Genomic DNA, 15572 nt, shown 5'->3' with positions numbered 1-15572 from the left:
CACCACCACTAGGGTGTATTTGAATCTGCCACTTTTTGGCATTTGGATGTGATCAATTTGTATCCTCTGGAAGGGGTATAGGGCTTTTGCCAGGTGCTTTTGCGGTGCCTTTTCTGTGCGTCCTGGGTTACATTTGGCGCAGATAGTGCATGTTCTGCAGAAGTTGTTGGTCAGTGGAGTAACTCCTGGTGCTACATAATACTTGTTGATAAGAGGGTTCATAAGAGTCTGTGAGTACGGAGCCAGATTGGGGGTTAAATCAGCGGGTGGCCTTGCTGCCTGCTGTTGGTCTTCCCACTCGGACGCTTCTTCATCATTAATATTTCCGGCCTGTGAATGTGGCGCTTCCCTATGGGGAAAATAGGTGTGTGGTAGGAACTATCCTAAAACAGGGAGAACTGGGTATAGGCCGTGGTTGGGCCTTCCGGGTGTACCAAGATGGCCGCCGGCAGGAACTGAAGGCCTGGGTGCACTAAGATGGCTGCCAGTCAGAAGTGCACTGGGTTGAGCAGGAAGTGAAGGCCTAGGTGCACTAAGATGGCTGCCACAGGAAGTTGTCACAGTGGGTTGTGCTTGGGCTGGGGTGGTGAGAAGGGAGTGGGCGTTAGGCAGAGGGCAGGGTTGTCCCTCCCCTCCTTTGTTCCAGGTTCTATGATGGGGCGGTGGTTCAGATACATTATCAACTTTGTGGTACACATACATACAATCGTCATCTTTTTGGTTTCCTCCATCCAACCCTTTTTGTGCAATGCCTTTGCCGTTCTGTACCAAGCCTCCGCCACATCCAGCAAGCCCTTATCACACAGAATTCCTCTCTGTTCCCTTATCAGCGTACGCTACTCCTTCGGTTGCAGTCTGGCAACACTGTCTTTCAATGCACAGACTTTCGCTACTTTGAACAACCTGTTAACTGCTTCAGCACCTTCTCTCCTCTTAACAATATCACATGCTAGCATTCCCTTCTCCAGCTTAGTTGTCTTCTGACCCATTCCCCCCCCCCCCTCTGGGCCTCCCAACTCGTAGCCAAGCTGTGTTACCCTATTCTGTTCCTTCGCTGCAGTCTCGGCTGACAGCTTGAGGGGGAGAGCGGACAACTAATAGGTTAATACCCCTCCTTTCCTGCTCTCTGTTTTACACAGAAATTCAAGAGGGTGGGGCTGGTGGAGCTGCGAGGAAAAAAACCTAACAGACATCTCTCCCTGTCCATCGCACTCTCCTGGCTGTTCCTGTCTATATGTAAGCTCCAGCCATCCTCATGTATACCAAACATTAATCCACATACACATTTCGGACAGTACATAACATTACCCCTGTCGCCCCTTGCACTGTGAAGCCTCAGCAGCTGAGCTAAACCCTCAGAGGTCTCCTACACTGTCAACCCCCGAGTAACCCGTCCGTAGACGTTTGTTGCAAGGTTCCATCTTCTCAGGGGCCAACAGCTCACCTGAGTCAGGACACTCAATTGCAACTGTACTTTCAGTCTGCTGAGTCACAATCCTTCAGGATGACAGACACGGAACAAATAATACACAGCCAGTAGAAATCCAGTGGCAGGTTCGTTAAACAGCCCCAGGCGAGGAATAAAGGTTACCTGCCTCTGAACGATCTCCGGGAGCCAACAAGACCGGTGACCAGACCCGACAGAAACAAGTCGTACAGTGGTAAGTATAAATGTACCTACCGTACTTTCAGGGTTGCGCAAGCCCTCTTGGTCTGTCCCGATCAGCCTATCAATCCCTCGATCGCGGTCTCCCTTCGATTGAAGCCTGGAGCCCCACGATATGGGCGCCAATTGTGATGGTTCAAATTAGATATCTGCTGCTGGTCCTAATTATAAAGTGAAGATGTGCGTGCACGCCGGAAGCAACCACTCTGACACGTCTGCTTAGTTCGATTACTTCCACATCTCTGTTTATTGCAGGGCAGTGCCCAATGTTTCATACACAAAGAACAATAGAGCATAAGTCATTACTATGTAAATGTGGTCAGTCCAAAAGGCACATCTCATTGGCTGAAATACAAGAGGAATGCAGAAACTTGATGCTGAGGCTTGGTTGTTGCTGGCTCTTCTCCTTACTTCCTCATACCTCCAATGCGGGGGCAGTAGGGGCTAGTCGCCATCTTTAGTTCACAAGCAGAGCTGAGCTGTTTACTATATAATAAGTAAGGAGTTGCATAGAAACATGTATACACATAAGAAAATAGGCATTTTTTTGATTATCATTATGTTCATTACATTCCGTCACAGCAGTTTCTGTGATTGGGTCTCCCTCCCCTCAAGGGCATTGCTTTAGGACATCCCACATCCCACCTCATTACTATGGCCGCTCTGTGTCTCATGATGTACGATAAAGAAAATTGGATTTTTCCTACAGCTTACCTGTAAAATCCTTTTCTTGGAGTACATCACGGGACACAGAGGTCCCTCCCATCTTTTTTGGGATATTCATTGATTTTCTACAAAACTGAGGTACTTCCTGTGTAGGAGGGGTTAAATAGGGGAGGACTTCCTGTTTGATTGATCTACCAGTGTCTATTCACCTATAGGTGGCGTATAATACATATTCATTACTATGGCTGCTCCTTGTCCCATGATGTACGCCAAGAAAAGGACTTTACAGGTAAGCTGTAGAAAAATCCAATTATTTGTACTGTAGATAAAATATATTGAGTTTTAGAAGTGTATTTGTGAATTTGCCTTTGTTACAGTTTTATTTAATGAAACAGAGTGCAGTCACTGTTAAATGGATCTACAGCCGTACAAAAACCCAAGGCCAATCTATCCATTTGTGGTCATACTGGGGAATGTTTGTATATTCCTAAGCCTTCCTCGGGTTTTCTTTTGGCTAAGGGGATGAATGGATCAGCCTGGATAGATTTCTCTGCTGATATTTGTTATATCCTAATTGTACAGTAAAGGATGCAGGCTGAATTTTCATAGGCCCTGGGTTATAGGCGTGTACCTTCAAGTGCTTGGACACTGGCAAAGCTTTTGAGGACATGACCCTAGGGTGCCTCCCTTATAATTCTACCCCACTCTCTGCGAACATGGTAAAGACTAGGGAGCCATACATGGATCCCATGCCGCGGGGATCCCCCACCTGTAAAATTGCTTTGGGCACTAGATCCTGCATTTTGGCACTTTGTGCAATGCATGTAGTAAGTTGCAGGATGCTGTGGGATGGCCACTGTGACGGGGGGAGCCTAGACCTATACAGGGACAAGCAACTTAGAAAGATAAGACCGGTTCTGCCAAGTAGTATTTGTTTTTACGATTAAAACTATATGGGAATTGGGAATTGTGTTGGACTTTATTCACCTATTGAGTGTTTACATTTTCATACTTGCTGGTAAAATTTGCACCATTCAGGGCTTAGTCTTTGTCATACATCACACAGCACGTCGCACTAATACACCTGTCCTTCAAAACCTGGGTTTCAACAGCCATGGCATTTAAAGCCAGTGACTGAGAAGCAGGATGGTACAAGGGGCCTTGGGACAGCAGGTCTGGCCTGTTCCAGGGGCCCTGTCCTTAAAATGTGAGTATGTCTGTGTACAGGCTCTTCTGGGCCAATTTGGTGCAGTGAGAATCACAAAAGGTAGGCAGCTTATAACCCAGGAGTATTCAACCTGTGTCCTGTACTCTGCTCCAAGATAGTGTTTTTTTTTTGTTTGTTTTGCTGCTTTTATAAATCCTCTCTTTTCCTGTTAGGCCTTACTTTAGTGTCTGCTCCGCACTTAGCACGGTCCTACCACCATCTTTTTCCATTAGATGCTTTCAGAGAGGTTCCCACTGCAGAATATGAAGGGGAGAAGTAAGTTATTTTTTTTCCACATATTAAAAAAATTATTATATACGCTTTGGTAGTTTTGTGTTTTTTCTGGCTGATGTCAGAGAAGTGTTTTTAAGATGCTGTAGTTTTCTCAAAGGTAACCTGTCAAGATGGTTGCAGTTTAGCGCAGTTGAAGCTTCCATGTGCTCTAGTAGCATAATTTTATTTGTTCATTTTTATGTAAGTAGCATCCTCCAATACAGGATAGAAAACCGGTATCCTGGCTGGTTTTGTCTCTTTATTTTTAATATGCTTTTTATTGAATTTTACAAGTTATGTAAACAATAATAGTAAACGAAGTACACAAGTACAAAAATTACAATACAGTACCAGTTTTTGTTTTTGGTCACTGAGAGAAGGAATGGTGCACATTGTTTTTCTCTTCACTCATATTTTATAATGTACAGCGGAGGGCACGGGAACATAATTTAGTATGTCTGGTTCAGATCTGACTGTCGGTGGCATAGCATTGCCCATCACTGCTATACAAGGGAATTGTGGGTGCCAGAGTGGCAAGAAAATGTTTTGATATCCAGATGCATCTATCTCCACTCATCTTGAGGGTCATAACAATTAATACAGTTCACAAATTATCCATTAGGCCTACCTTGACAAAGGGGTCTATCCATGGATACAATAAAGTATGGTGTTAAAGTCTCCCAAAAATATAGCGTGGTTATCTGATGTCTCCGGGCTTGGGTCAATATCAATTCAAGCAGTTGAGCAGAAGGGGTACATAAACATTAAACAAAGCTATATTCAGCAACATACTGTATTAGCAATAGACAGATTTGGTAATGTGTCTATTTTAAGGTCTAGCACCTCAACGAAAAGGCCTTTAGAAATTAGGACTGTGACAAATCTTGAGTATAATGTACAACCCCAATTCCAAAAAAGTTGGGACGCTGTGTAAAATTCACAAAAACAGATTGCAATAAAATTTTATTCACAGTGGAAAATAGAAAACATATTAAATGTTTAAACTGAGAAAATGTGCAATTTTAAGAAAAAAATAAGGTAATTTTGAAATTGATGGCAGCAACACGTCTCAAGAAAGTTAAGACGGGGCAACAAAAACCTGGCAAAGTAAGTGCTGGAAGAACATTTTGCAATTAAATAGGTTAATTGGCAACAGGTCAGTAATATAACTGGGGTAAAAAGAGCATATTGGAGAGTCAGAGTGTCTCAGAAGTAAAGATGGGCAGAGGTTCACCAATCTGTGAAAAGCTGTGTCTAAAAAATGTGCAATAACGTCAGAATATTGTTCCCCAACTTAAAATTGCACTTGCTTTAAATATATCATCTACAGTACATAACGTCAAAAAATTCAGACAATCTGGAGAAATCTCTGTGTGCAAAAGACACAGCCGAAACGCAATGTTGGATCCCTGTGATATTCGGGCCCTCAGATGGCAGTCCTTTAAAAACAGACATGATATTGTGATGGACATCACTGCATGGGCTCAGGAATACTTCCAAAAATCACTGTCTGTGAACACAGTTCGCTGTGTCTTCAAAAAAAGCAAGGTAAAGCTCTATCGTGAAAAGAAGAATCTATCTGAACATGATCCAGAAACGCCACTATTTTCTCTGGGCCAAAGCTCATTTAAAACGGTCTGTTGTGAAGTGTAAAACTGTTCTGTGTTTTGACAAACTAAAATTTTACATTCTTTTTGGCAACCATGGGCACTGCGTCCACAAGACTAAAGAGAAGAGGGACCTTCCAGGTTATCGGCGCTCAGTTCGAAAGCCTGCATCTCTGATGGTATGGGGGTGCATTAGTGCGAATGGAATGAGCAGCTTGCACATCTGGAAAGGCATCATCAATGCTGAAAGATATATCCAGGTTTTAGTGAAGCATATGCTCCCATCCAGACAATGTATTTTCAGGGAAGGTCTTGCATTTTTCAGCAGGACAATGCTAAGTCACATACTGCATCTGACAACAGCATTGCTTTGTAGTAGAAGAGTCTGGGTGCTTACCTGGCCTGCCTGCAGTACAGACCTTTGATCAATTGAAAATACAGTGGGGAAGGAAAGTATTCAGACCCCCTTAAATTTTTCACTCTTTGTTATATTGCAGCCATTTGCTAAAATCATTTAAGTTCATTTTTTTTCCTCATTAATGTACACACAGCACCCCATATTGACAGAAAAACACAGAATTGTTGACATTTTTGCAGATTTATTAAAAAAGAAAAACTGAAATATCACATGGTCCTAAGCATTCAGACCCTTTGCTGTGACACTCATATATTTAACTCAGGTGCTGTCCATTTCTTCTGATCATCCTTGAGATGGTTCTAATCCTATTTCTCACCATCTTGGAGTCCTTCAGGTGTTTTTTAGCAAACTCCATGCCGGCTTTCATGTGTCTTGCACTGAGGAGAGGCTTCCGTCGGGCCACTCTGCCATAAAGCCCCGACTGGTGCAGGGCTGCTGTGATGGTTGACTTTCTACAACTTTCTCCCATCTCCCGACTGCATCTCTGGAGCTCAGCCACAGTGATCTTTGGATTCTTCTTTACCTCTCTCACCAAGGCTCTTCTCCCCCGATAGCTCAGTTTGGCCGGACGGCCAGCTCTAGGAAGGGTTCTGGTCATCCCAAACGTCTTCCATTTAAGGATTATGGATGCCACTGTGCTCTTAGGAACCTTAAGTGCAGCAGAAATTTTTTTGTAACCTTGACCAGATCTGTGCCTTGCCACAATTCTGTCTCTGAGCTCTTCAGGCAGTTCCTTTGACCTCATGATTCTCATTTGCTCTGACATGCACTGTGAGCTGTAAGGTCTTATATAGACAGGTGTGTGGCTTTCCTAATCAAGTCCAATCAGTATAATCAAACATAGCTGGACTCAAATAAAGGTGTAGAACCATCTCAAGGATGATCAGAAGAAATGGACAGCACCTGAGTTAAATATATGAGTGTCACAGCAAAGGGTCTGAATACTTAGGACCATGTGATAATTCAGTTTTTTTTTTTTTTAATAAATCTGCAAAAATGTCAACAATTCTGTGTTTTTCTGTCAATATGGGGTGCTATGTGTACATTAATGAGGAAAAAAATGAACTTAAATGATTTTAGCAAATGGCTGCAATATAACAAAGAGTGAAAAATTTAAGGGGGTCTGAATACTTCCCGTCCCCACTTTACTTGGTGCATCTTGAAATGAAAAATATGACAAAAGACCCAGGACTGTTAAGCAGTTAGAATACTATATCAGGCTTAAATGGGACATCATTCCTCTCCCGAAACTCCAGCAACTGGTCTCCTCAGATCCCAGATGTTTACAGAGTGTTCTTAAAAGAAGAGGGGATGCTACACTGTGGTAAACATGTTCATAGCAATCATTTAGAGCCCTTTCACACTGGGGCATTTTTCAGGTGCTTTCGGGCTAAAAATAGCACCTGAAAAATGCCTCCCCTGCATCTCCAGTGTGAAAGCCAGAGTGCGCTTGCAGGACATTAGAAAAAGTCCTGTCAGAGGAGAATGGGCAGACTGGCTTGAGATGATAGAAAGGCAACAGTAAATACCCCTCATTACAACCAAGGTATGCAGAATACCATCTCTGAATGCGCAACACTTTAAACCTTGAAGCAGATGGGCTACAGCAGCAGAAGATCACACCAGGTGCCACTCCAGTCAGCTAAGAACAGGAAACTGGGGCTACAATTTGCAGAGGCTCACCAAAATTGGACAATAGAACATTGTAAAAAAGGTTGCCTGCTCTGACCAGCTGCGACATTCAGATGGTAGAGTTAAAATTTGGTGTAAACAACATAAAAGCATGGATCTATCCTGCCTTGTATCAACAGTTCAGGCTGGTGGTGGTGTAATGGTGTGGGGGATATTTTCTTGGCACACTTTGGGCCCCCTAAAACCAACTGAGCATCGTTTAAATGCCAAGGCCTGCCTGAGTATTGTTGCTGGCCATGTCCATCCCTTTATGACTGAAGTTTACCCATCTTCTGATGGCTACTTCCAGCAGGATAATACACCATATCACAAAGCTCAAATCATCTCAAACTAGTTTCTTGAACATGACGATAAGTTCACTGTACTCCAATGGCCGCCACAGTCATCAGATCTCAATCCGATGGAGCACCTTTGGGATGTGGAACGGGAGATTCACATTATAGATGTGCAGCCAACAAATCTGCAGCAACTGCGTGATGCTATCGTGTCAATATGGACCAAAATCTCTGAGGAATGTTTCCAACACCTTGTTAAATCTATGCCACGAAGAATTAAAGCAGTTCTGAAGGCAAAAGGGGGTCCAACCTAATACTAGCAAGGTGTACCTAATAAAGTGACGTGTGTGTGTGTGTGTGTGTGTGTGTATATATATATATATATATATATATATATATGTATGTGTGTGTGTGTGTGTGTATATATATAATGATTTCCAAACGCTAACACACATGCACATAATTTCTGACAAGATTACATTTATTTTGCATTTATAAAATAGATATATCAAAATGCTTTTAATGGTATATTGAACAGACAAAAAGGGAGCAAATAACCCTGTATTCACATGTGAGCAGAGTGCATTTGTCAGGCTTACTCCTAACGCAGGTGGCCAGACACTGTAGCTAGCTTCTATGTTCTTCACCTATAGGAGCACCCTCTCCCTTAAGGCAAGCAGGTCTGCCAGTACTCGGTTGCCCCCAGGACTTATACACAATGCTATAGTGCCTGGCCACGACACCGGGCAGGTGTGAACTGAGCAACGCAAACAGGTACTTGCGGTTGGCAGACAGGCAGAGTGGTTCAATGACAGTACAAAGCAGGCAAATTTCAGAGAATAGTCCGTATCCAATTCAAGCTCATAAATGGGAATCCAAACAGCAGTACAGACAGAGAGCTTGAAAATGTACACAAGCTATCACAAGCATGAGACTGCAGGCTTGGCTGGCTTAAATCAGGTTTGGTCTCCACCCAGAGACTGACCACATGTATCCAGCAGCTGTAAAGGATCAGGAGTGCTACATTCTCCTGAAAGTATTCCTGTTATTCTTGACGTGTTTTTTTCAAGCGTTTTTACGTGTGTATCAAGCTTCAGGAGTTTGTTTCCTGGACTGGGCAAGGAGAAGAGAAATTCCTCAGGCTGAAAAACGCATTATTGGTGCAATTACTGGTGTTTGCCATTAAAGTCTGTGAGATCAAAAATGCCTGACTATACTCAAAAAAAAAAAAAAGCGTAGGGCTTCTAAGTTTACAAGTGTTAACAGGCACAATTGGCCTGTAGCACTGATCAAATGGGGAAAACCTGACAGGGTGGTTGTACAGAAGTTGATTGGTAGATTGACTTCTGTACAGCCATATACAGATCGAAATTTGACTGGTCCCTGCTTAACTGGCTGAATTTTAATCCAAGAATGGCCAGCTTTACTGGCAGGATTAGCAGGTGAAAATAAAAAGCCTAAAAAGAAAACGAATGCAGCCATCACATCCAAGAATTGGTAAAATGCAATATGTTTAATCTTGGGCTTAATACTAAGGGTGCAATGGATCAAAAAACTCATGGTTCGGATCGTTCCTCAGATCAGGAGTCACGGTTCGGATCATTTTCGGATCAACAAAAAAAAATCTCCCCATTGTAATATCCACAATCTCCCCACTGTAATATCCACAATCTCCCCCACTGCTGTAATATCCACATCTCCCCCACTGCTGTAATATCCACATCTCCCCCACTGCTGTAATATCCACATCTCCCCCACTGCTGTAATATCCACATCTCCCCCACTGCTGTAATATCCACATCTCCCCCACTGCTGTAATATCCACATCTCCCCCACTGCTGTAATATCCACATCTCCCCCACTGCTGTAATATCCACAATCTCCCCCACTGCTGTAATATCCACAATCTCCCCCACTGCTGTAATATCCACAATCTCCCCCACTGCTGTAATATCCACAATCTCCCCCACTGCAATATCCACACCTCCCCCACTGTAATATCCACATCTCCACACTGTAATATCCACATCTCCCCCACTGTAATGTCCACATCTCCTCCACTGTAATGTCCACATCTCCTCCACTGTAATGTCCACATCTCCCCCACTGTAATATCCACATCACCCCCCCCCCCCACTGTAATATCCACATCATCTCCCCCACTGTAATATCCACATCTCCCCCACTAATATCCACATCTCCCCATTGTAATGTCCACATCTCCCCATTGTAATGTCCACATCTCCCCATTGTAATGTCCACATCTCCCCATTGTAATGTCCACATCTCCCCATTGTAATGTCCACATCTCCTCCACTGTAATATCCACATCTCCCCCACTGTAATATCCACATCATCTCCCCCACTGTAATATCCACATCATCTCCCCCACTGTAATATCCACATCATCTCCCCCACTGTAATATCCACATCATCTCCCCCACTGTAATATCCACATCATCTCCCCCACTGTAATATCCACATCATCTCCCCCACTAATATCCACATCTCCCCACTGTAATCATATCCACATCTCCCCCACTAATATCCACATCTTCCCCACTGTAATAATATCCACATCTCCCAATAGAAGCTGGCCGCCAAACCAGACAGATCAGATCCACAATGAGGGGGTTAAGGGGTGATGACTTCAGCGAGCGCCAAGATGGCCAGAGCTAGGCTGAAGCCGCGGCCTTTCCTAAGCCCGAGGCAGCGGCGCGCTCCGGGGAACGCATGTGTACCGATCCGAACAGGGTGAACTGTTCGGATCACGGATCGCTGAAGATCCGTTGCACCCCTACTTAATACCGCTTTAATGCACAGCACCACTGTATGGGTTAACTTTTTTTTTTTTTGACAAGAGGTAACTAGAAAGCTGTATACTTGCCCAATCCTCCACTCCAGTGGGAAACGGCGCTCCCCCATGATCCAGTGGTGGACTGTTCCTGACGTTTTCATGTCCAGAACAGGTGTATGGGGGTAATGACGTCAGGAACTGCCCACCACACAAGATCACCAGACTACGTGGGGGGGGGGGGGGGGGGTTGGGGGGCAGGCAGGAGCCGAAATGAACCGGTCTCCAATCCCTTAGACAAAAACGAGCAATTAATCCATGCAGTTAGGCTGTGCCCGCAAAAAAAAATTGCCTAGAGTTCAGCTTTAAGTTATAGTACATTTTGTTGGTGCATTGCTTTTTATGGTCATGGTGAAATATCTATATATTAATAAAATACTTATGCTGCAAATATTTAATTTCACCTACTTTAAGGTATTGTCGAGGCTGTGATGGAGAGATAAAAGATCTACAAGTAAGTGCCATAATTTTGAAGTGAAGTTTTTATTCTTTTACTACTTTCCTTGTCTGACTTTTTGTAGCCCATTGAAAAAGTTGCTGACCCCATTCTGACAATGCTTAATGGCTTGCTGTTAAGGCTGGCCATAGATGGATAATTTTCTTTTTCGTTCAGTCAGTTGGTTTGAATGAAAAAAAAAAAATGACTTGGTTCTCCCATACACACATTTGTTATGGATGGGGGAATCCTCCCTGCAGCGCTATCGTATTCTGACAGTGGAAAGAGTTCCCTGTTGTCAGAATACACTGATCAGTGTTGCCGGCCATAGCCGGTGGTGCTCATCAAGCTGCAAAAATCTGCAGCCACCCTACCTTTCAATGGATCAAAATTTGGCCGGTCCCCGAGTCACTGACCAGGAACAAGTATGTACAGTTGTGCTCATAAGTTTACATACCCTGGCAGAATTTATGATTTCTTGGCCATTTTTCAGAGAATATGAAAGATAACACAAACTTTTCTTTCACAAATTTTTATTGTTTGGCTGAAGCCATTTATTATCAATCAACTGTGTTTACTCTTTTTAAATTATAATGACAGCACAAACTACCCAAATGACCCTGATCAAAAGTTTACATACCCCAGTTCTTAATACCGTGTATTGCCCCCTTTAACATCAATGACAGCTTGAAGTCTTTTGTAGTATTTGTGAATGAGGCTCTTTATCTTGTCAGATGGTAAAGCTGTCCATTCCTCTTGGCAAAAAGCCTCCAGTTCCTGTAAATTCTTGGGCTGTCTTGCATGAACTGCACGTTTGAGACCTCCCCATGAGTGGCTTAATGATATCGAGGTCAGGAGACTGAGATGGCTGCTCCAGAACCTTCTCTTTATTCTGCTGTAGCCAATGACAGGTCGACTTGGCCTTGTGTTTTGGATCATTGTCATGTTGGAATGTCCAAGTATGTCCCATGCGCAGCTTCCTGGCTGATGAATACAAATGTTCCTCCAGTATTTTTTGATAACATACTGCATTCATCTTGCCATGAATTTTGAACAAATTTCCTGTGCCTTTTGTGGCTCACACATCCCCAAAACATTAGCGATCCACCTCCCGTGTTTCACAGTAGGAATGATGTACCTTTCATCATAGGCCTTGTTGACTCCTCTCCAAATGAAGCGTTTATGGTTGTGGCCAAAAAGCTCAATTTTGGTCTCATCACTCCAAATGACTGTGCCAGAAGGCTTGAGGCTTGTCTGTGTGCTGTTTGGCTTATTGTAAGCGGGATGATTTGTGACATTTGCATAGTAATGGTTTTCTTCTGGCGACTCGACCATGCAGCCCATCTTTCTTCAAGTGCCTCCTTATAGTGCATCTTGAAACAGCCACATCACGTTTTCAGAGTCCTGTATTTCACCTGAAGTTATTTGTGGGTTTTTCTTTGCATTCCAAACTATTTTCCTGGCAGTTGTGGCTGAAATTTCAGTTGGTCTGACCGTGGTTTGGTTTCAACAGAACCCCTCATTTTTCACTTCTTGATTAGAATTTGAACACTGCTGATTGGCATTCTCAATTCCTAGGATCTCTTTTTAATAGCCCTTTCCTGTTTTATACAGTTCGACTACCTTTTCCTGCAGATCCTTTGACAATTCTTTTGCTTTCTCCATGACTCAGAATCCAGAAACGTCAGTGCAGTACTGGATGAAAGATTCAAGGGTCTGTCAGGAGTCCAGAAACTCATTGACCTTTTATACACACACACTAATTACAAACAAACAGATCACAGGTGAGGATGGTTACCTTTTAATAGCCATTCAAACTGTCAACTTGTGTGCATGCTATCAGGCCAAAATCACCAGGGTATGTAAACTTTTGATCAGGGTCATTTGGGTAGTTTCTGCTGTCATTATGATTTAACCACTTAAGGACCGAGCCTCTTTCTGAGATTTGGTGTTTACGAGTTAAAATCAGTTTTTTATAATAGAAAATTACTTAGAACCCCCCAAACATTATATATTGGTTTTTTCTAACACCCTAGAGAATAAAATGGCGGTCATTGCAATACTTTCTGTCACACCGTATTTGCGCAGCGGTCTTACAAGCGCACTTTTTTTGGAAAAAAATACACTTTTTTTAATTAATAAATAAGACAACAGTAAAGTAGCCTATTTTTTTTTATATATTATTATTGTTTATATTGTGAAAGATGATGTTACACTGAGTAAATTGATACCCAACATGTCACGCTTCAAAATTGCGCCAGCTCGTGGAATGGCGACAAACTTTTACCCTTAATCTCCAAAGGCGATGTTTACAAAATTCTACAGGTTGCATGTTTTGAGTTAGGTCTAGTTAGGTCTTTTGAGGAGGTCTAGTGCTAAAATTATTGCTCTCGCTCTACCGATCGCAACAATACCTCACATGTGGTTTGAACACAGTTTTCATATGCGGGCCCTACTCACATATGCATTCGCTTCTGCACGCGAGCTCGGCGGGGCGCGTTAAAAAAAAAAAAATTTTGTTTCATATTTATTTTACTTCTTAGTTTTTATTTTTACACTGTTCTTTAAAAAACAAACAAACAAATGTCACTTATTTATTCCTATTACAAGGAATGTAAACCTACCTTGTAATAGAAAAAAAAAGCATGACAGAACCTCTTAAATATGAGATCTGGGGTCAAAAAGAACTCAGATCTCATATTTACACTAAAATGCAATAAAAAACAAAAATGTCATTTGAAGAAAAAAAAATGTCCCTTTTAAGAGCTATGGGCGGAAGTGATGTTTTGACGTCGCTTTCTCTCTGCAATGGTATGGAGCTGGGTGGAGGCCATCTTCCCCTCACTCAGCTCCATGTCAAGCAGGAAGAAGGATCCGATCGCCTCCGCCACTGCCGGCGGCTCCGGTAAACGGCGGAGGGCACCGGAGCACGGCGGGAGGGGGGGGGGGCGCCTCTCCTGTCGCCGATAAAAGGGATCTTGCGGCGAATCCGCTGCAGAGACCACTTTTTATCTGAAACCGGACCGCTCACTGAAGAAGAGGATACTGGGGTTATGGTAGCTAGCTGCTGCCATAACGATATCCCTCTTCAAAGTGCCGACGTATATCGTCATGAGCCGGTCCGGAAGTGGTTTAAAAAGAGTGAACACAGTTGATTGATAATAAATGGCTTCAGCCAAACACTAACCATGAGTGAAAGAAAAGTTTTTGTGTTATCATTCATATTCTCTGAAAAATGGCCAAGAAATAATAAATTCTGCCAGGGTATGTAAACTTATGAGCACAACTGTAGATCAGGAAAGCAGTGTGAAGTCAGAGTTCATGGTCTTCGTACTTGCTCTTTGTTCATGACTTAGCAGGTCAGCATTATAGCTAGGGAATTGACAAAAAGTAAGCAATGGAAGTCTCTGGTGTTTCCTTTAAATATGAGTAAAAAGCAGTTTTGGGGAGAAGTTACATTACATCCACAGATGCTTCACTATGCCTGTGGATGTGGATTCTGGAGAATCCACATCCACAGGCATAGTGGATGAAACACATGATGACAAACATCATACCTATACTGATAATGTTCAGGATGGGACTCTTAGGCTGCTTTCACACTGGGGCGGTAGGGGGCGTCAGCGGTAAAACACCGCTAGCGGTGCGGTTTTAACCCCCCGCTGCCGGCCGAAAAAGGGTTAAAACCGCTCGTATAGCGTGGCTATAGCCGCGGTATTGCCGCGGTATAGCCGCGGTATAGCCGCGCTGTCCCATTGATTTCAATGGGCAGGAGCGGCTTAGGAGCGGTGAATACACCGCTCCTTCATCGCTCCAAAGATGCGGCTGGCAGGAGATTTTTTCTTCTCCTGTCAGCGCACCGCTTCAGTGTGAAAGCCCTCGGGCTTTCACACTGAACAAACAGCAGCGGCTGTTTTGGGTCGGTTTGCAGGCGCTATTTTTAGCGCAATAACGCCTGCAAACCGCCCCAGTGTGAAAGGGGTCTTAGTTACTGTGTTTTCTTTGAACCAACTGTCCTCTATTTTTTAGAGATAAGTTCACTTTTCATAACATGTTACACTCATATTTAGGGTGTAACATGTTATGAATGCACCGCCCCCGCAATCCCTATTGTGACAGCAGACTGGGGGATCTTCTCTCCATGTCTGCTGCCACAATTCAAAAAAGTCCTCTGTGAATGGAAAACTACAAGGTCCGGCAGCCTTTGCGGCTTGTAGTTTTCAATAAACTACCATGGCGCTGGGAGCGCCGTGGTAATTCATTGAGTCTTCCTGTCTGAATGTATCGGCTCCCTCCATATGAGGTACAAGCAAGTCTATACACTGACATATCTGCAGGAGACCTGCATGGCATCAGTGATCTGGAGCTTAAGGACAATTATCAGAACAAGGAAGCTGTTATACACTTTGTTCCTTAGATTTTCTGAAATTGTCTATTGAACATTCTAATGGTTATAAAGGTTCCAGTTGTAGTCACAT

At 43.3% G+C, this 15572-nt stretch overlaps 1 protein-coding gene across 2 annotated transcripts in view; it reads left to right on the top strand.

Moving 5' to 3' along the window:
* LOC141135314 (general transcription factor IIH subunit 2) overlaps window positions 1-15572 on the top strand; it is an 84607-nt gene that overhangs the window by 68134 nt on the left and 901 nt on the right. The window contains exons 14-15 of one of the 2 annotated variants that reach the window (XM_073624421.1): window positions 3773-3815; window positions 11073-11112. In XM_073624421.1, coding sequence (XP_073480522.1) covers window positions 3773-3815; window positions 11073-11112 — 83 coding nt within the window. Of the gene's footprint in view, window positions 1-3712; window positions 3816-11072; window positions 11113-15572 lie in introns of both variants that reach the window. The other variant, XM_073624420.1, reaches the window with a different exon arrangement.

The sequence above is a fragment of the Aquarana catesbeiana genome, linkage group LG01 (assembly GCF_042186555.1).
Source record: "Aquarana catesbeiana isolate 2022-GZ linkage group LG01, ASM4218655v1, whole genome shotgun sequence".
Lineage (NCBI taxonomy): Eukaryota > Metazoa > Chordata > Amphibia > Anura > Ranidae > Aquarana > Aquarana catesbeiana.
This window is presented reverse-complemented; position numbering and strand designations above follow the sequence as displayed.